We start from the raw sequence: 22,903 nt of genomic DNA on the forward strand, positions 1-22,903 counted from the left end.
ATGCCTGCTTACCTTTATATCTGCACATAAATGGCTTACCCAAGGTCATTCAAGTAGTCTGTGACAAAGTGAGTGTCCCTATGTTTTGAATTCCAGGTGAAACTCCTCTGCCTTAAACAGAGGGATTTTTCCCCAGAATTCACAGCTGAGTGTAAGGCAACCATTGGAAAAAATAAAGCCAGTTTGAAAAGAAGAAAAAAAAATAGAGTATAAGTACCTAAAGAAAGTGTAATGGGGCTGGGGTGGGAGCCGTAGAAGCAGGGGAAACACTATTATTTTAAAACCTGGTCATTTTATAAAAGTGCATTTCTCAAAATTTCCTGCTGTCACAAGAAAATCTGGTCAGGAAAAAGTTTCAAGCTTTTATGATGTCCTGCTGGAAGACCCCTTTGAGATTTCCCAGTCAGTGGAAAATTAATGGTGGAGTCAAAAAAGAAGGTATAATCATCTGATTAGGCAACCAGGATCAGGCTGTAAGAGCAGAAAAATGAGCAGTGGTGTGACAGGAAAGAAGAGAGACAGATTTTCAGAAGATTATAGCATGGATATGTAGGACATGTAGAACAGAGAGTTTTTTACGTTATTCTCTTTCAGTGGACCCTTACATTTCTTAATGAATGCCTTTAGGTGTGTAATCCCAGTAGCATCCAAACTAAATGCTACAGGAAGCCTATGTCTACTCCAAAGCATCACATACCTCTGGAAGTTTATGCTTTGCTGAGGGCATGAGCAATAAGAAGGAAAATCTTGACAGATACTGTTTTAAGTCATCTGTGTTTATCTGGTGATCCACCATTAAAAGAAGCTATAGTCAATAGTATAAATGATTATTTAATATATTTATGTATGTTCCATATTCCCAAAATGAGAATGTCCAGATCTCCTTTCTGTATGAAAAAACAGTACTCAACACTGTACCAGTAGGAATTTCTAGCTTGGTTTTGTTTTTTCCAGCATGGAATAGTGCGTAACCTGAGTAAGTTTGGAGAAGATACAAAATTGTGAAGAGTGGTTGGTAGATCAGGTGGTTGTGTCACCATTCAGAGGGACGTTGACAAGCTGAAGGAATGAGAAAACAAGAACATTGCATTTCAACAAAGGAAATGCGAAGATCTGCACTTGGGTTAGAAAGAACCCCATCCAGCAGCACTGGTTGGGGCTGAGCAGCTGGAAAGCAGCTTTGCAGAGAAAGACAGCTTCCCAGTGGGAGAAAAACATGGACTTACTGGAGTGAGTTCAGTGAAGGGCTACAAAGGTGATTTAGGGACCAGGGCATCTCTCCTGTGAAGAGAGGATTGACAGAACTGGGACAGGTTATCTTGGAGGGAGAACACTGAGCAAGATCTGTGATTTTGTGAGGGCACAAGGACTCTATCCAGCACAGCTATCCCACTCAGCTGTGGGATAATAGCTGGAAAATTAAGGTATAGAAGAAACAGTTTTTGGAAATTCACTCAAAATATGTAAAATAAACTGTAACTGGGGGTAGACTGCAGTTAAAGTGATTTGCTGGGACGAATTGTGTGATTACCAGTAAAGCAATAATATCTTTCACCACCTGGATGGCCAAGTTTATGGCTTTAGTGTCATTACAAAGCAGGAACTATTGCTATCACTAAAATGAAATCCCAATGAACTTTGGGGTGAGATATAAAAGATGGAGAAAAGTTGGTGGTGCTCAGTGGAACCAAATGCCTGACCTCTGGAGATACACCTGGGCTTTTTGGCTTTGCAACAACTTGCACTTGTGAAGTTAATAATGTTTTTGTGACTAAATCTAGTTTCTCTCCATAATGCTGAGCTGTACCATGTCAGCTTCCTGGCTACATTTTTGAAGGTCTTTGTGCTACCTTCCATCTTTCTGGTTAGTAAATCCTTGCTTTATTGATTTGGTGTCTATAGCTGGAGTTCTAGGTAGAGGTCAGGATGTGTAATGCTCTTTCAGATTTTCATCACTAAAGCTGACTGTTGACAAAATGAGAATTTTAGCTTAGCTCTGAGTAGGGCTGAAAACTGTCAGGTGCCCAAACCTGTTCACAAAGGCTTTGAAGATGGCTGCATTCTGAAAAAAACCCATTATATGTAACTAAAGGGATAATCAGTACTTAATAAAACGAGATGCAGAATGCACTATTGCGTTCACTCTACATAGTTACACTGCACAAGCAGGCACTAGAGGATGTCTACACTGTCTGTCTAGCTGCCAGTCCCACAGGCCTCCTGTGCTAATAATGAAACATAAAATTGCAATGGTGACTCAGGTGTCAGGCTTGATATGGAATTCCAATTTGAGCAAAGGACTGAATTGCCTGTAAAGAAGGAAGTATTTAAAATCTTACTGAGAAAGAACAAGACACTTATATAAAGGAATATGACATACTTGACAATAAAAAAGAACAGTTCTATTTTCCTAATTTCAGGCAGGGCTTTCCTGGTCTTGTAATGGCTTTGTAGTGTGGATGAGGAAAGATCAAGAAGGTCCATGTACAGAACATACAGAATTATGGCCTAAGTGCTATATACAATATTCCTCGCAGAATTCAAATTTAAAAAGACTGGCAGTGCAAAGAAGGTAGAGAGGATGAAGGCTCACTGTGCTGTTCTTATCATTAGAAAACAGAAATGGCTGGAGAGGAGCAAGCTTCAGTCAGCAAAATGGTATCATTAGGCCAAGATGTTGCCCTGTGCAGCCACACAGGCTGTATGAATCACTTCACTGGAGGGAGCAGTTGGAATACTTAATATTGCCATTGGGGCACACAAGTAAAGCTGCCAAAGTTTAGCATTGATGATATAAATAGGAGCACTGCAAAGCTCAGGCCAACTCTCAACAGCAAAACCATCTAAACAAACCCCCAATTCTATCAAAAACCCAACACACAGCACAGCACTGTAACATTCAGGAATCAGGAATATTTTTAGTAGAACCTACCTGTGACCTTGCCCAAAGTGAGTGACTTAATGGCCTTAAAATCAATCTCAGAAAAGTTGTGTTTGAGTTTGAGGACTTGATCAACCTGGAAAAGGTCAATAAAATTATTTCAGTACAACAGCACATGGACACCCCTAGATCTCATTGTACTGCAAACTTCTGGGAATCTTCTCAGCTGCAAATCAGTTAATTCTGCCCCCAAGCGTGATTCAGTTTCTAAAGATAGCAAAGTGAATACTCTTTGATTTTAGCATGAGAAGCTGAAAGGCATACCAGAATAGTCATATAAAGGACTTTGAAGAAACTTCCCCTGCAGAAAAGCTTAAAATGTTTGACCCTGAAATCCCCCTGCTTCCCAAAACCCATGTCTAGTCACTTCAAAATACACTCAAAGGAGGCTATTCTAGAAATGTATTGTGAAGAATTAGTTCTGCACAGAAGAAAACCACAGAGCAGCAGACAATAGAAGACTGGTACTTCAGGAAAATCCTGGATTTTAGCATAACCCTTCTTCTTAAATAATGAGGCCTACCCACGGTAGTTGTGTGATGTTATTTTACCACCCAGAGATGGAAACCATAAAGAAAAAAAAAAAAACCCAAAAAAATCTGTGCTGTGTGTTTTTGTCTTCTCATTCTATTCCTTAAGATGGACTCTGCCACACTTCCCTGCTAAAAGATTTTTTTTTCCCAGATGTAGCCAACCTGTTTTCAATATGGATGGCTATAATTAGCCTTAGAAGAAAAGCAGAAGGACCAGTATGTTGGTCCTCTTCTCCCTGCCTTGGAAAAACAGATGATGCAAGGAAAGAAGGCAGAGGAGCAATTTTGTCCCTCATGAGGTTGTCACACTCAGCATGGCTTGCTTCTAGTTTCTAGGATGGGGCACTGCCATGTACATGGTGGGTGCACCCTGCTTTCTCTCAGCTTCTCCTTTTCTGTGAGAGGATAAGGCAGCTGGGGTCACATTCTCCCTTGGGAAACATACCCTAACCAAACTTAAATTCATCAGCTGTTTTTTTCCCTTCTGCAGCTTTCCCATGGTCTGTACTGAGTGTTTCAGTGGAGACTACAGATCACACAGACATCCCTACATCCCAGACCCACTCCAATGAATGTCTGGCCAAAGGTGTTTCCTAATTCAGATTGTCAGAAGCAAAGGGAGGACCCTTCAATGGAAAACACCACAGTTGGGCAGTCTTTGAATAGGGTCCAAATGGAACTTTGCAGGAAGTTACAGGGCTGTTCTGCTGAATCAGTGTTAAACCTTTGCCTCCTGCTGGTGATCAGGCACTGAGATCAGGGAGTCTGATCCCCAGGACCCACGGAATCACAGAATGGCTTGGTTTGGAAGGGACCTTAAAGATCATCTTGTTCCAACCCTCTTGCTGTGTACAGGGACACCTCCCAGTAGACAAGGCTGTTCAGAGCTCCATCCAACCTGGCCTTGAACACCTCCAGAGATGGCAGTCCACAACTTCTCTGGGCAACCTGTGCCAGTGTTTGTGGCCTGAAGCGTTATTTAACACTCAGCATAAGCCATGGCATACCTGAATGATGAGCTCTCTGCCTTCTCTGTTAATCTTCACATGGTGCAGCTCTCGGTTGGCAAAATTTCCAGAGTCAATGGTGAAAATGAGGAGCCCATCCTTACTCAGCTTGTATCGGACCTGTAAACTTCCTTAAAAGCAGAGCAAAACTGTATGTATAAAACCCGTGTCAGTAATATAGTATCACTCAATAACTTTACACAACAAATAGCTCACATTCTTTTTATTGCTATGGAGTAACAAGGTTAATAAGTCAAGAAGAAGGTCGAAAGAGTTCAAGCTGTAATGAAAAGTGTGAAGAAAATAATGTATTGGAGGAGCTTTCCTTCCTACTGGGTTAACAAACTGCTATGGAGACACATAACTTAATGAGTAACTAAGTATATCAAAGGCAAGTGTGCCTGTCTGCAGGTCAGAATGAGCACTGCCAGGAGCTGATCTACATCATCCTGTGAGGAATCACTTCCAGCAGAGGGCATGCAGGGCTTGCACTGCTCTACTAAACTAATAATGCTGGGTTTTTATCATCCAGATGTAACAGACAACACAGAAGACAGTGACAACTCTAAGAATTATAACTTCATTTCAAACAATTAAAGGCCAGTACTTATATTATCATTTTTGTGTCATAAAGAAGCACCTTTACTTCTAACACATCTGAAGGGTTTAATGTAATTCACATAAAAATGAATGCCAAACATCTCATTCAATCTTGTTCTCAAAAAAATGCATTGTGACTTCCAATAAATAACAGTACCATAGTGAATCAAAATGCACAAGGAAACAATGAATCCAGTATTAATTTTAATCCTTTAACAAATGACTATAGGGAATACGTAGAGATGATATAGACTGATATAGATAGATACAGATGCTATATGGACACATGGAACTACATATGGCATAATCTAAAAGAAAACTATTCTGGTAAAATCTTTTCAAGCACATTTTCCTAGGAATTAAGTAGCAGAGGGAAAAAACAAAATCTGAAATTTTTAAACTCTTTTTATGCATCAGCAAGCAAAATACATGGAACTGTAGTACCATAGAGCTAAAAAGCTTTTCTGGTGCTATTTTTTACTGTCTCCAAAGAGAAAATGAATGCTGACAGCACCCCAACCCTAAGAAATGGTCCTGTATTTATACCCTGCTCTGAAAAGTGTCAGGAATTTTTCCACCTCTACATGTCTCCCAGTGAAGTTGGCAGTCCTTCAAGATGGAATCCCTAGTCTAGTTAAGGTCATTCCCCACCCCCTCTTTTCCTTTGGCAGGGTGTTTTCCTCCTAAGAGCTGTACTTTAAAAAAAAAAAAACGTTTTACAAAATTCAGTGTATCCCAGATGAGCACTGACACTCTCTGGGATTTGTAGGATAGAAAAAAAGTTTCTAAAATCAAGAGAGAATATAAGAATGAATTACTAGGATGAAGGCTTTTTAGCTGATTGAGAGGTCTGCTGGATCAGGAGAAATTTTAAAGTGAAAATAAAAAGAGAGTGATAAAAGGCATTTAAATTCTCACACATAGCTATGGACATTAGAGGGGAATTTGTGAAGACATCAAGGTCAGTAAAAGCTGCTAAATTATTCACTGTGATATTATAGGTCCCAATTCAGCTGCCCCAAATCGTACTACACAGCTCCCAGCCCTCATTGCATAGTGAGGGCAAGGAGGTGCTGTCTATCACCATGACTGTCACACTCAAAGGTCCAAACCTAAATCACAATCACATTATCTGGTACTGGACAGAAGAGGCATCCACAGGGATTAACAGCACAAACATCTTAGAAACACTTTAGAAAAACATGACAAAAGAAGTCCAAGTGCAAGGAAGCTCTTCAGATTTTCTCTAGGCAGTGGGAGAGCTGATAAAAAGTAGCAAGGTTGACTGACCCTGCACACCACAGCCAAGATGACCACGAAGTGTAAGCTGAAACTAATATATGATAGTCTAACACACTGGTTCCAACTAAAAATCATGTCTCAGCAGAAGCACTTTATAGGCTGCCTCTTTCCTTGAGTCTTTGAAAGGGATGTAAAGCAGAAAATGAAACAGGACCTGGGTGTGGTCTGTGATCTTTGTAAATGTGAAAAAAACTTCTCTGCTCTTTTTGAAGGCTATGAACTCACATGTATATAAAATTATAATTGGTACTACTATATGCAGGTGATCAACCTCGACCACCAGCACATCTGTATTCAAAGGGAGCCAGCATGGCATGTAGTCTCTCCAGGCTCTCAGCTGCAGCAAACAGGGATTTACCCATTGACTGTGTCAGGAAAGCACTGATTTTAAACCAGAAACCATCTGTTCTGCTGTTTGGGAGAAAATGGAGGAGGTTCTTGGCATCCATTAAGAATAGGTCTTACTTTCTGAAGTGGTGCAATTTCACCTTAAATCACGTAGAGAGATCGGTCAATGGCATTTTATTTTGTCAAATCGCTTTGAATTCCAGTGGTAACTTTTTTTTTATGGACAGCTGCTCTTCAAAATTATTGAATTTAAATTGGCATCTTGCTGGAGGCCAAATTTGCATTAATATAAACCAGAAGTACACGGGCTCATCTTTTGAGGTGTTTTTGAATTTTCACCTTTGTGGATGACAGCTAATTTTGCTTTGCATTCAATACTAAAACTTCTGTGTTCAGATTACAGAATAATTTTCCTGGCATATTAAATTGACATTTTGTTAGTTGACAAGCAAAATAAATGGATTGTTAATTAGGATTATTATTAAGAATTTTATTTTGTCCTCTGAATTTTGATTATCTGGTCCACTGACTTTCTCCATCATATCAGCCCAGTGTCAGTAACTGCAAAGTGAAATCAGTGCATAAACCAGCTCTATTCTCCCTATTCTCTATTTTGCATCATTTTTGCCTCACAACAGGGGTTCATACTAATCATGGGCAAAGTAATTTCTGTCAGTCTTTTTGTAGTCATGTCTGTCATCCTCTTTTCAGCTCTCCATGTCTGAGCACGCAGACCTGGACTGTCATAATGCTCAAGCACTGCACAACAAATTGTGTTCCTTCTCTGAGGTACGCTGAATTGCTGGAGCAATTGTTATTAAATCAGTAAGGAAGGGAGAGAAGGGAAAAGAAAGATATCCTTCTTTTGGCCTTGGTCTGGAAAATTTTAGTGGGCACATTATCCCAGCAATATTAGGTAAGTGTAGATTCACACATGATTATTGTAGTTATCCATCTCCTTCAGCTTTGAGTTCTGCCTCTGGAGCAGCCTGAGAGGGAGGCAGGCTTAGCTTAACCACAGTTACCGAGCACAGCACGGCTTCTTTTCAGCACTTCCTGAGGAAATAATTCCATGTGGGCTGCCATGCTGCTGGGATGATACCACTGCCAGTGTCAAAGCTGGCTCGCTGCACAGAGCTGTGGTCTTCAGCCTTCAACCTGCAACACTAAAACCCATGATTGCAGGGCTGAATGACATCTCCCTGATGACATCAAACAGCTCAGAGCCATTTTAATGGGATTCCTGGGGGTTTCCTTGTGCAGAGAGAAGTCCTGGGAAACAGAGACCAAAGGGCAGTATTTATGCCATCTCATGCTGGTGACTAAGTCTGAGGTGGCTCTTCTGAAGCAAAGCACTCCCAGGACACTTTCAATGATGATGGAGACCAGCACTTGTACTTGCTAGAGGAACACTAATGATCAGTGTCAGCATAACCAACCTCCAGACAGCTACAGGAACAGCATGGTGCCTTCAAACTTTTTTTTTTTTTTTTTTTTTCCTGAGGATAAGCTGCCATAGCAGCTCTTATGCCTAGTGGTAACAAGGATACAAAACTGGTTAGAGATTTCAAAGTGTTCAGTCTGAAGAACAAAAGAAAAAAAAAAAAAATTCCCAGACTGCACAGTGTGAAGAAATAGTGTGGTCATGGTGTTATGTATTCTATGTCCCAAACCTGTGCTGGTTCAACATGCCAAAAGGAGATCTCCTTTCTTCTGTCTGTGTCTACAGTAGCATCTGAGTGGAATGTCAGAAATAATCTGTTGGCTTTGTGATCTATACCCACCAACTTTACATTCATTCTGGACTGCCAAAGCCTGTATTGAAACTCAAATGGTAATTTTAAAATCATCATACAGAAAAGGGAAAATGTTACAGAGTGTTCTAGCTCAGGAAAAGACTCCCATGTTTGAAAGACCTCACCAGTGCTAGGTATTTGGCAAAAAGGTTAAAACAGCTTTCTAGAAAAGAGAAGTGGATTATCAGGAATTTGGTCTGTAAATCCATAATTTTTAAGTCAAATTTTTGGCACACATGTCAGCAGGACCACAGGTCTTGTGTCATTTCATCTTGAAGGATCAAACAGCAAGGAAGGGAATGGCATCCATTGGAGTCTGAGACTTCTCTGCAGGACCTTTATTTATGGAAACTGGTTTTAAACGAGCCCAAATTGAACCCAACAACTCTTGCCAACTTCAACAGCACTTTTTAATGACTTAAACTGTCTAGAGCAGCTGGTGAGACATCCTGCTCTGCTCAGAGAAGCTGAGGTTAATTCAGGGAGCACATGTGGGTGACACACGTAAAACATACAGATTTATCACCATCATGTAAAATCATTTACACATTTAAACCAGGGCATCTGACAACTCTGATTTGGGGAGAATATGTATGTATGAAATAGTGAAACACTGCATTAGACAAAAGGGCATTGGACTACTCCTGCATGTCTTGGTGCCTCAGAGTCACAAAGTAAACACACACACAGTCACACCCAGTAAAGTGTTTAGGAGTAACAGAAGTTTTTACAGCTGTCTCAAATTGACAGTCACCCTTACTGGACTGCTAGACTTTAACTACACCACCACATGCACCCTCCAGACTCACCCAAGCTATAGCTGAAAGAGAAAATAATTAAGGAAAGCACAGACTAAACAAATGATGGAATATATTAGTGAGGCTACTGATGTTGCAGTTATGAAAAAAAAAAAGTATAAAAAATTTGAACTATTTAGCTCAAAAACCATTTGCAGCTCATGAGGCATAAATGTTTGCTCCTTCCCGATTTCAGAACACCGCATGACATTTTTCAGTCATCTCTACCACAAAATATATCTCTGGGAACTTGCACAGTATCAGTGTAGCAGTGTCCCTTTTCATAGCCTAGATATTTAAAAATGAACCACCATTTTCTTGGTTAGGAGCAGCTGGCTTAGAAACATGTTCCTTAATTAGCAGCTTCTCCCCAGGGATATTTACTCAGTAAATTTACTCTCCACTGGAAGTGCTGCTGGTGATTTTAAGAACAGAGCCCATCTCTTCAGTGTCCAGTGGCATTTAACCAAGAAAGTACTTGCAATTTTTTAGGGGGTGACTCCTGCTATTTGTTTTGCATGAAAAAACAAAGAAGAAAAACTGTTGAACATGTTTGCAGATATCACTACACAGCTATTACACTTTCTTAAACATTACCATTTCATAGGTTTAAAAGAAAAATCAGCCACTCAATTTTTTGCAGTCTCTTCCTATAACAAAAAAAAAACAAACCAACCCCTCCCCCCCCCCCCCAAAAAAAAAAAAAAGAGGAGGTTATTTGAATGTCTCTCACTCAATGCTTGAGACATTCAGGACTCAAAAATCATATTCAGGCCATCCTATATTAAAAAAAAATAAAAGAAGAAAAACAACACTTTCTCTTCACATTTCATTTCTTCAACAGAAAAAAAACCACACACAGCAAAAGAAGCCTATCTGGAGCCCCGTGACCTCAGTTCACTTTACAATCCTGCTAGACAGCTGGACCCAGATTGAGATTGTCACTTAGACATCAATAAATGTAGCTGGTTCCCCTACATGACTGAGAAATGTGTTTAACCTTCAAAGACATCTCATTCCTAACAGCTGCCAGTTGGCTGAACACAGGCTGACCAGCAATTAACATGGAATGGGCAGATGCTTCTTGCTTCAAAGGTAGAAAATACAGCAAAATCTAAAAAATGACCCAGAGGATCACAGTCAGAGAGCTCATGATGCACATACTGAGTGGCCTAAACACAGAGCTTATTCCAGTGGTTTTAAGGGGACCACTTATCTAAACAAAACAGCTCGTGTACATGGTGATGTGGCTGGATCTAAAATGGGAATAGGGCTAACCCATGGATGTGGGAAAATAATAAACACTGTCTCTCCAGTTCAGCTCATGGGTTAGCATACACAGTATGTTTTTTAGCATATGTTTGTTAGCATACACATATGCTTTTATGTACCCTGGAGGCAATGGACAGAGCACTGCCATAGTTTGGGATCTACCAGCTTTGCTGACAAATTGTCCTCCTTCTTTATGCCACAGTTTATCCACTGGTGAAATACACAAAAGTTCAACTGCTGGAAAATGACAGGAAACCTCTAAGGGAGAAGCAGTTTTAAAAACCCATTATTAGTCATTATCATTATCTCCACATTCTTAGGCTTTTCTTTTTGGTGAAGGAAGTGTTTACTGTTCCTTTTACTGTGATGCAACATTAACTATCTTTTTTTTCCCTGAAGGTGATTGAATATAAACATGAAGAAGAGAACTGAGGGTTTCAGTTCCAGTTAAATCTCCCTGAAAGCACCTGCTTTCTGATAGAAGGATTTATTCTAGTAAACTTTAAACCATGCTTTTTCTACAGATTCTCTGAAATTTTAAAACACTTTCACTTTAAGAGCCTTCATTAACAAAGGCTATCACAGAATCATGGAATGGTGTGGGTTGGAAAGGACCCCAGAGATCATCTAGTTCTAATTTCCCTGCCATGGAGAGAGACATGGGAGGGCACACCTCTCATTAGACCAGGTTGCTCAAAGTCCTTTCCAAGCTGGTCCTGTAGACTTCCAGGAAGGGGTATCCAAAACTTCTCTGGGCAACCCATTCCATGTCCTCAGCACCCTCACAGTAAATTTCTTCCTAAAATCAAATCCAAACATACCTTCTTTCAGTTGGAAGCCATCCCTCCTTGCCCCATCACTCCATACCTGGTAACACATCCCTCTCCAGATTTCTTGTGGCTCCCCTCTAAGTACTAGAAAGGCTCAAAGTCTCCTCAAAGCCTTCTCTTATCCAGGCTGAACCCCAGCCCTCTCAGCCTGTCTTCACAGGAAGGGTGCTTCAGCCATCTGATCATTTTTGTAGCCCTCCTCTGAACTCGCTCCAACAGGACCATGTCCTTATGCTGGGACTCCAGAGCTGTCAAGGGAGAATCCCCTCCCTTGACTTGTTGGCCGTGCTGCTTTGGATGCAGGGACCGTGCAGGGTCTGGTTGCCTTTCTAGCTTGTGAGATCGTGCTGCCAGCTCACGTTGAGCTTCTCCTTAACCAATGTTCCCAAGTAGTTTTCCTCAGGGCTGGCCTTAACCCATTCTACATCCAGCCTATATGTGAGCTTGGGATTGGCCACAGTCATACTCAGGACCTTGCACTTAGCCTCGCTGAACTTCATGGTATGAAGCCTCTGTGTCATACTATAGGGCCCAATACTCATATCTTTGCTCAAATCTCCTTTTCTGTCTTCAAACACACACGGGATGCCAATAGTCTCACACTCAGACATTCAGGCCCTGTGGTTTACTCACCTTTGTATGAAGAAGAATCTTGCCAGGCTTCCATCTCCCTCTATGTGTTTTAATTAAGACTCTCAGAGCAGCCAGGATGGCAGGAAGACTTTTTATCCATTACCCAGCGAATGGAATATAAAGTATCATCCTATGAATTTTATTCCAAAAGTTTAATCTTGCTTTGCAAATTATGCAACATTGTTAACGCTGTGTCAACAGTTCTTGGGGGAAAAAAAAGACAGACCTGTTGTTGTGATGCCCTGAGAAAGTCATCCCAGCCTGTCCTCACAGAGATTCTGCCCCATAGTTTCCATTTCTCCTAATATCTTTTAACCATTCTTTTTTTTTTCCATTTTGGCAGTACAGATGCTTGTTCAAGCAAGGACCCGTTTCATGCCAACCTAACGTATAGCCATTATGTTCAGCAATGAGAACACAGAAAGAAGATGGTATGAGCAGGGGAAAAAAAATGAAGCAATTTGAGCACTGCATGATGCCTGAGCAGGAAAGTGAGCAAGAATCTTTTAGACAAAACTAGTGAAAAGTAATCATACAGTTCTTCTAAAACCTCCTTTTCATTCTTAACTTGTAATAAAGGCAGCACAGAATTTTGTGGATTAATGGCTTTCTGAGGTTAATGATGCTTGTTTGTGTTGAGCTCTAGAGGAACTGCCTGACTGGTCAGGAATCTCTGGGAAATTTTCTACTCCTCTAACCAGCAAGTCCATCTAAGGATTGCCTATGTCATGGGCTATGCCAGTCTCTGTGAAGAGAGAAGTCAGATCCTTTAGTGAGTGACCTCCTGATTATGGCAACCTTTCAAGGGAGATATTTGAGTTTAGAACTAGCTGCTACCACTGGGATACCAAGAACTGGTTCCTGTTCTTAAGTCATCTAATGGGAAAAATTAGAGGAAGAATGAATAATTTAGTAAAACTCTGTTTGAAAGAACCATATAATGGTTACATTACCATTGTAATGACTTTTCTCTAGTAAAAAATATGCTTATACATAAAAACTTCCAGTAGTTTACCTTCGAATGCATACTTTTGTGATTTTGCATAGAATCATGGAATGGCTGAGGTTGTAAAGAATCTCTGGAGGACATGCTGTCCATCCCTGTCCCACTAATAAGACCCTTCAAGTCAGCTGCCCAGGGCCATGTCCAGATAGCTTTTGAATACCTCCAAGGATGGAGACTCCACAGTTCTCTAAGCATGATGTGTCTGTACTCAGCCACCCTCACACTAAAAGTCTCATATTCAGATGAAACCTCATGCATTTTGATTTGTGCCCATTGCCTTTTGAGTGGCCTTGCAATGATATCTTCCAGTTCTCTCAGCTGATGTGGCTGCATCCCACCATGGCCCATGGATTTATGTGTGCCCAATTTGCTTAATGCCCATTCCCTGATTTGATCCTCTTTCACCAAGTGTACATCTACCTTGCTCCAGACTCAGTATTTGAAGTATTGCTCTCCCTGTTGTGTACAAACAGATACACTGCTCCCAGACAGCACTTAAATCAGTGGTTCTGCTGGACAACAGTGCTTAGTACACAGGTTAGTCCTGTCCACAACACGGATAATCTTAAAACAAAAACAACTGCAAATTTCCACACATCAATTTGCAAGGTTAAAACTTTCAATAAAAGGAGTTCTGAAATACCCTTATTTCAGAAATACTGAAGAGCATATGTATATATACATGCACATATTTATGGAGCATCTATTCAGACAGGACCCTCTGCTCTTCCTCTCATTCCTTTCAGGACAATTCCAGGGAAATCCAACATAAAAATGACTTATCAGCTGGGAAATGTGAACTAGGAACACAAGTCTTCTGGGAGATAAACACCTCCTGTAAGCAAATGGAAACACAGGTTTTCTTCCCAGCTGATTATCTTCAGCCAGTGGTCTGGAGTTTTATGCCAGACAGCAGTAAGTTCAAAGTCAGTCTGTACATAGCCAGAGCACAGATCAATTACTGAGGCTGTTAAACCTTTCCTGCTCTTCATAATCCGATTACAGTTCCCTTGTTTTCCCTTGTGGGTCTCCAGAACATCTATTGGCCCTCAGTACAGCAAAATAATCTTCATGAGTACAAACATGTCCATGAATTCAGCTAATGAGACAGATCTTTCAGTTCTCTCCTCTTGGAAAGCAGAGACAGAGATCTGCCAGAATCCTTGGCTGAATGTTATGGCAGTTTCTTCTTTCAAGTTAGTTTTGCAGACTTAGAAATTTTAAGTGCCATACGCTAACACAAACATAACATAAAATTGTGTTTGGGTGCCAAATCCACCTCTTTCCTCAAAGACTTTTTAGTACTGGAGTTGAAGTGAAAACTACAATCATTTCTATCTTCTGTGAAATGTGCTTACAGCATGGAAACACCTAAGTGACCAGTGTGATTTCTAACAACAGAAGTTTCTCTCTTTAGATAAATAAGGTGATAGATCGTGCCACCCCAACCCTGCCTACTCATGGTACCAAAACCAGCTTCTCATTTAAGGTAACTGGGAAAATTTCTTTTATATTCATCATCACTGATCAAACTGTCTCTGATCCTTCATTCAGTAAATAACATAAGATTTCAGGGGCCAACTGCAACAGTTGCTTGCAATTATATTTAGCAGACATAGATGCTATCTGCCGCATAATGGCTGTGAACCAGAACTAGACTGGGAACCATCCTCAGTCACTCACAATTGCTTGTCTCCTCCACAAAGCTGTTTCCCACAGTTCCCAACATGATTTTCTTTCCTGCTCCTGATCTGTTAGAAGTAACTATACCTGAACCTTGTCACCATTTCCCACTTCAGCCACATACACTGTGCAGGTTTTTCAATGCCTGATGCAAGTCTGTAGGGCACAAGGTGTCCTCAAAAGAGAAGACAAATGCACAAGCAATAGTGTAGTCAAGAGGCTCTTTCTGAAGCAGTTAATGTCCCAAAACTAAGACAGGAAGGGAAGGAAGCAAAGAAGAACCAGAATAATCAACCCCTGAAATCCACCTGAGTCCTATTTCCCCAGTTTTAGTTTTGACCCATTAAACTTCAGTGTACAGTGTCAACAGGATCAAAAGATTCCTTGCCTTAAAGACTGAACTGGATTTTTTGCATCTCTTTTCCAGTCAGTGAGAAAAGCTTTGCTTGCTAGAGATGCTGCTCAACATACTTGAAGGTAAAAACAATAAGGACAATTTACATGCTTTCATTGGAAAGGCTGTTTCTGACTTAGAGACAGGAGGAGATTACAGGAGACTATGTGTTTGTAAGAAAAAAATCAGTAGCTTCTCACTGACAATATTTTCTTTTTTTTTTTTTTTTTTTTTGAGTGTTAGCTTACCTCTGTTACATATTGTGATTTCTTTTCCTATTTCAAGACTTTATAGGTCAGGGAAGTGGAGCTGATATAAATCCTGCTACTGTATGCTGAGTATCTAAGAATTACTTAAGATGTTTTCATTTGTACTGTTGTTTTTAACTGTGCCTTTTTCTTTGTATTTAATCCTTCCTATGCAAAATCAAAATCTCGCTTCTCCAAAATAAATGGAGAACACAGCTCAGTGTGATGGCAATACATGCTGGAAATTGGAAAAAAAAGAACTCAAATTGTTTAATTTATCATGAGATTAATAATAAATACAGAAATTTTTTCAATCACTCTAACATAGTTTGAGAATCTATCTCTCTTCTTTGATGCTCGATATCTGTTTTTTTTTTTTTTTTAAGTAGATTAGGAATCATATTGTTTCCATGGAGAAAGCCAACAAAACTGAGACTCAAAGACTTGTGAAAACATTTTTCTAGACAATATATTTCATCATAATTATATCGCATTTGATTTTTTGCAGGGGAGTAGGAAAAATGAAGAAAGCATAAATAAAAATATTTGAAAATTCTTTTTTTAAACATTTTTCTTTCCCATCATTTATTACCTTTAGGGAGCAAGGCAAAGATAATATTTCAAAGGTACTGGTAACTTCGTGAAATCATATAATTGCAAAAATGTACAGTGAAAAGCTAGCTTGGGAAAGAAAAAAATATTCTTTTCTTGGTAGTATCTTCCCATGATATAGATAATTTGTGTGGATTGACACACTGAGAAGACTAATTAGAGATATTTACCCATTTTCTGTAGCTTGGTAATGGGCCCTATAATTTGAAATTCCTACAGAAAGAGATACTAAAAATGCCAATCATTACAGTACTGCTATCTCTTGGATGTGGGACCAATGGGACTACATGAGTTTTACATGCACACCCACCTATATATGTGTGCATGGATATGTATAAGTATATGCATATATACACACATCCATCTATATACCATACATAGACATATATATGTAGCAGTAATTTAAAAATCCATGAAAGATTGGAGAGGAAAGGAAGATGCTCTTACATGCATACAATTTTCAAATTACATGTATGATTTCAAGGCATCAGTACTAACTAATGGAGGAAACAATCCCAAAGTCATCTTTAAAGACACCACCTTTTGAAACCTTACCTGAAAGTTCCAGGACATGAAGGTAAGTGACACAGGTAAGAACAAAGTCTGTGGCATGGAATATGTTCTATAGGTGGAAACTACTTCTAGAAGTATTATATATATAAAGATTTATTGAAATCAATTGGTTTTAGGAAATATTTCACACCTGACTGAATTAGACCATAGCTGCCTATGCAAGTTCACTTTCATATAAGCCATTTTAGTATACTCTAACTATGAATAATCCTTGCAACCAGTTTCACTTTTTCAATGTCAAATATTTAACATGAGAAGTCAGAAGTAAGAAAAGCATTCTTCTCATAGTCACTTATATTAACTAATAATTTGCCTAATTATTTTGTAGATAATAGAAAAGAGGAATAACAGAAGCAGTAGCTTCAAAAATAGTTACAAAAGGTGAAATATTATAGTACACGTAGATTGTTCCTACATATTGTTTTAACAAGTGAAAAGGGAGTTGGGATTATGGTAAGGAGTATTACTGCTCACATCCTAAGTGAGAATGCCCATTCCCATTTCTCCAGAAGCCTAACCTTTATTTAACCAATCAGCTATCCAGCAGGGACCTGCTTATGTCCTACTATACACTGTCAGACTCAGCAAGATTCCTTGAAAGTGAGCCAATAAGAAAGGAGGAATCACACTCACTTTTAATGCTACAAAGGACATTGATATTCATAGTCCAGTAACTTTATGGCAAGCATAAACCTCTTGGAGGAAGAAAGAGTAACATATCTGAACAGTATTTTCATTGGAATAATTTCAATTCCAACAAGACAAAAAAAAAAGTGAAAGGACATGAAATTTAACAAATTAGTCCATTTGGGACAAAAGGCAGAGAATATACATGACTGAAATGGCTGTCTTGTAAAAATGTCACAGAAGCATGCACTGAGTAATCCTGAAGGAGACTTTCAGGAGTTAACAAAGGTCAGCTAGTTATTTTAATCATTCTTTGCATATAGTGCTACACTTTATAGTCCATAATTTTGGAGCCTGACTCTCACCAATCCTCTAAAACACTGTTACCACCATATTACAAGTGACTAGAAAGATGTGTAGATCTGAGAAAAACACCACTGTTTGTAGTGCCTGACTGTTCTGTGACCTGCTCCGCGTGATTTCCACATGTACTGAGAGTGTCTGTCTCCATCTAAGTCAAAGCTGAAATATGCAAATGCTGCAGCTGAGAAAATGATAGGTCGTTTTCATTTTCTCAAGCTCTGCTCCTGCTGAGCTGCTACAGGACATCCTCATGTCTTGATCCCAGCCCCTTCCCCAAGCACTATTAGAGACCCCCTCCTAGAGCTCCACAATTATAGGTTGCTTATAGTGTATTCCATCAATAAAAGTCAATTGACTCATGTTTCTAAGGTCATTTCAGACTACTGTGGCAGCAATAAAGGTGATTTAAATGGATATTACATTGTGATTAACTTTAGGGCTATTTCCAATTACCTGAGTGGCATCAAGAGACCTGAGTGTAACTGAGAAGCAGATTCCAAGGTTTTACCTCAGCAGGGGATAACCTCCATCACCCCGGAGCTACACACTAGAATATTCATACATCGGAAAATCACAAACACTTGTCTACAGGAGCAAATTAGACACAGAAATCTGGGACTGGACAGGAGAAGGTTAGGATCACCTCAATAGTCCCATCTCCCTGACAAAGCTTCCCTTGGAGCAGATCCATTCAGGCAGTTACTATTCCAGTTGCCTCTCCCAGGGATTAGGGTGCCAATCCACTATCCCATGCTTATCTCAATGCTACCCACATGTAATAACCAAGAGAGAAACTACTGCAAACTCCATATTGAGAATAAAACCCTTTTTTTTAAATTTTTTATGGTTTCATTTGATGGTACTTGAAAGCTTAGCTATTTTGAAATTTTCAAAGCTTCAGAGTGGTCTGGGTCATTCGGTCAAATCATTCAACCACATTACATTAACTTTCTATTGTTCTGCCATAGGCTACTGAATCACCAATAAGCTTACTCATCACTTTCAGTGCTCCAGTGCCTGATCACTCTTGAAAAATTCAAATTTCCCATTTGTCTAGGATGATGTTTGTCTGAGTGAGTTTTCTGAAAGCACTGCAAGGACTCAGGAGCCACAGATTTACTGAGAAGACAATAGTCTATGCCCCTAAAATCTTTACACAATTTCAAAAAGTACCCACATCAAGTATCTTTAAACAAGAAATAGATTTGTGCCTCATGTTTTGGTCAATTAACTTAGAAAACTTTGACATATTCTGGCTTTGATATTCAAATGACCTTATTCCATTGAAACAATCCAGAGAGGGGCAATATATGTGCCAAGATACAATGCAAAGGACAAAATTATAGTATATTCCTGCATTAAGCACTCTTGTACATACATGGTATTTCTCATTCCCTTATCTTGGTGGCCTAATGGATCTCACTATGGAATAAATAGCAAGGAATTACCATTGTACAGTCTTGCCAAATGGAAGTCAAAGAACATTTTAAGCCCCAACAAGGAGATTACTCAAATACTGAATAGGCAAACGTAGCACTGAATGCTAAATAAAGGGACATAAACAAGCGTGATGGCCATTTCATGAACTGAAGACCATGAAGTTGATAAAGTTGAAGAGAAATGAACTTAAATCAGTGCAGAATTCTATACTTTTCTTCCCCTAAAACCCCACAAACAAACATATAAAACCTTAAGAACTTCAGTTACATAGTCTCCCTTGGGTGGCACATCAAGACCTTACCATTCTTGGAGAGAATCACAGCCAAATATTCATGAAAGTAGGTGTTGATATACAGCAGGAGACTTGGAGTGTGTGCTGTGAGAAAGCTGAATGCAATATTCTCCTTGGACACGACAGCATCCACATAAATGGCAGAGCTTGAGGTGCTGACATTCTTTGTGACAGGATAAGGCTCTTGGAAAGTATAGGTAACAGAAGTGCTGGCTTCAAATAATGCAGACACCTCTGAAAACATATATGAAACAAAGAAATTATTTCAGCTACTGCATTTTCAGATCTCTGAGGCAGGAATGAACAAGAACTAAACACCTCAGAAGTAGAACACAGCAAAACACCCTTGATCCAGCTAAGATCAGCCTTCCTTCACTTATATAAGAGTGTGTCCTTCCTTACAGATTGTTTGCCTGGCACAGAAAAAAAAAAACAGTGTATGGAGACATAAATTCAAATATTTCAGTGCTGGAATCAGAATTCCACAAGATGGAGCAGCCCAAATGTCTGTCAAATAAATATTTGTTCACCATCTTCTGAAAGTGACATGTAAGGTAATATCCTCTGTCTTGCCCCCACAATAGATTTGTTCTTTCCAGTCTCCTTTTTGAAGAAGTTAATTATGAAAGCAACACGTTGACCGAAGACAGCCAGTAAGGGAAGCTGTCTTCGGGACCATCAAATGAAGAGACATCTACCTGTGCATCCTCAGAACTCATGGTTTTCCATTAAGCAACTATGCCAATTTGCACCAGCAGATGATGCAGCCCACTTAGCAAACCTGTTGCATTTGTGAGGTGGGGGACACCCATGGAAATTAGAAATTCACACTGCACCTTGCTGTCACTGAGCAGCGATTTTGCTAGTTGCAAAAAGCATGTTTTCTAAAGTAGTTGTTCCATATTTGCCCTGCTTTTTTTTCTGGGGTTGACAACATCTCTTATGAGCCACCAGAAAGGTTCAGTGAGGAAAAATTCACCAAAGACTGAACCAATGCAAATCAGTTTTCTCCTGAATGCTTCATGCTTATTTTAAAAATTTCTTAACGTTTGGATGGGTTGTCGCGGGAATGGAAAAAAAAAAAAAAAACAGCAGAAAAAGACTACCTCTTTTTGTCACATCAACACTCTAAAACTTTGTAAAGAAAAGCCTTAAGGATTTGTTAAAGTGAGCAAAATAAGATGAGGTTTAAAAAATAAGCAATCTAAACATTCAGGTATGGTAAAACACGTGCTATAAAAAAATTCACCCCTATTTCCTAATATCTGGGGATAGTTACATGTGGATTACAGGAATCATAGTGAGATAGAGTGGTAACCTTTATTAGTACAGATAACACCATGTTCATTTCTGAGGCCAACACAAGTCAACAAAAGGAGGTGTTAGAGCCTGTTTAAGATAAACATTTAACTGAAGAAACAGCTGATAATATAACATCTTGAGATATGGGGGACACCAAGCTGACACTGGTGAAATGGTGCTGTAATTCGGAGTTTTTGCACCAACGACTGAAGTTCTTGGATCAAAGCTTGCTGCCTACCTTCCTTGCAGAAAGGTCCTTCATAGGCTGAGTTGGTACAGTCACAGAAGTAGCCATTATACTTTTCCACACATTTTCCTCCATTATGGCACAAGTTCCCATAACTGCTGCAATGTCCTGGGCATCCAGGTTTAACACCAGGTGTCATTTTAGCTCTTTCCTCGAGGTCAAGTTTCTGTCCATTTAAATGCAGAGATCGAATACATCCCAAAAAGCCTTTCTGTCTGGAAGCTGTTCCTCCTGAGAAAGAGAGAAAAATGGACAGGCACTCATAGGTGAGTCTGCACAGAAATCAAAGCCATGATGTACAATTTGTACATCAGGTACAAATATGAATCCAAATATTTTAAAAAAATATTATATATCAATGCATGCAGTGGCAAAAGATGGACAGCCCTGGAAACTAAAGTTATCTCTCTATTTTTATGAAAGAACTAGGAAGCTGCATGTGACACTTTCTTTTTGTCATTCTTCTCTATTTTGGCTTATCTACTGCCCTGTCTGGCATTGAAACTGCAAATTCATTTAGGAGAAAGATTAGCTTCTTTATCTTATGTCTGCATATCACCAAATACACGAGGAAACCAAACCGAAAATGTTGGGGTTTTGTTGTTTTTTCCTATTTGTTGCCTTAGTACAAACAACACCCTAATCCCAGCAGCAGGAGAGTTACACGTGCTGATGAGCCCAGCTAGCAGGGATGAATCATGTTCAGCACCAGCCCTGATGGCTGAAGGGAATTTATGCATGACTGCCCAGCCTGATGTGTTGCATGTCAACAGTGGTTGTAGGCCTGAAATATGAGTTCAGTTCACAGATGTGTTATTTATTACAATGCTTAAACATAATTGCATTTCTTCCTGAAGACCAGAGCTGTATGCAAGAGGGCAGGTCACTTTCTACAAGCTAACTAGCTTCATATCTGTCAAATGAAACTGCTAACAGTGTTACAGCGAAGGCACTTTTCCATAAGAGGTAATCACTGAGAATGATAATAATGATGATTGTTGAAGTTCTCTATGAAAATATAACCATTTTTCTTATCATATGCTTTTTTTTTTTGGCAGTTGCCAATGTTCTGCTTTTGAAGATACTGCAATTTTGATTGCTGCTAGGAAATCTAATTCTGGTTCAGGAGTTATCAGCATTTGCAGACTTTTAGAAGCTAGCTTTATTGGTGATTCTTCTGCAAAAGTAGTATGAAAAGAAGTTATTATTCTTCTGTAGAAACCGGCTCTCTTTCATAGTGTACGACTTAAGCGATCACATCACTTGATAAGCCCTAGCAGAAGAGCATTTGTTTTTTTCTATAAATTAATTAAAGAAAGACTTCTGCAAACTAAAGAGAATGCAGCAACAGTCTGAAAAGGCCTGGTGTTCTACTACACCATGCCGTCATACTTTTCTGTCTGGAACACTAATAGCAGAAATGCTGGATGTGAACTAAAGTAATTGAACTATCAATAGTATGCATGAGACACATTTATTTCATGCTCATTTTTTGACACCTTTCTCAGAGAAATAAATATTTTTACGTTGCTCTTTAGCCAGCTATTGTTTCAGGTGAGCAGATGTTAGCTTGCTTATTTTAAAGGCCCTCTGACGAGAAGAATCAGACTTTCTGCATTTGCTGCACTGCACACACTAATCCTTTTGTTTGGAGATTTTGTCCCAAAACAAAACATACCATACAGATTTTTCAGTAAACTCCCTGTAAGTAGAAATGGGATTTCTCCCTTTAAGGCTACTGGTTACTCTGTTTCCTTTTGCATTGGATGCCACCACAAATTTTACAAGGATGAATGACAGTTTCATTGCCTCTTCTCTGCACACACACAAATCCCAGCTGTGACATACAAAAAATGATAAAAACTATTGCTAACTGTTCTATGGATGTCTTGTTTATTGTACTACTCGTATTCTTACTGCTCTCCAAAGCACTTTGGAAAGCCATGTAAAGTTTTTCACTCTTCTCCTCTTCTATTTTCTGGAGAATATAGAGCTTAACACAGAGCAGCTATATGATCCTAAATCCACACAGCATTGATTAAATAAATCTACTGCTT

General features: G+C 39.4%; 1 protein-coding gene across 1 annotated transcript in view; it reads right to left on the bottom strand.

The window, feature by feature from the left end:
- CNTNAP5 (contactin associated protein family member 5) overlaps positions 1-22,903 on the bottom strand; it is a 200,821-nt gene that overhangs the window by 12,972 nt on the left and 164,946 nt on the right. Inside the window, exons 18-21 of the mRNA XM_062498016.1 lie at positions 20,838-21,077; positions 19,307-19,531; positions 4,482-4,612; positions 2,933-3,017 (exon numbers count right to left, since the gene is read on the bottom strand). Coding sequence (XP_062354000.1) covers positions 2,933-3,017; positions 4,482-4,612; positions 19,307-19,531; positions 20,838-21,077 — 681 coding nt within the window. The remainder of the gene's footprint in view (positions 1-2,932; positions 3,018-4,481; positions 4,613-19,306; positions 19,532-20,837; positions 21,078-22,903) is intronic.

The sequence above is a fragment of the Cinclus cinclus genome, chromosome 9, assembly GCF_963662255.1.
Source record: "Cinclus cinclus chromosome 9, bCinCin1.1, whole genome shotgun sequence".
Lineage (NCBI taxonomy): Eukaryota > Metazoa > Chordata > Aves > Passeriformes > Cinclidae > Cinclus > Cinclus cinclus.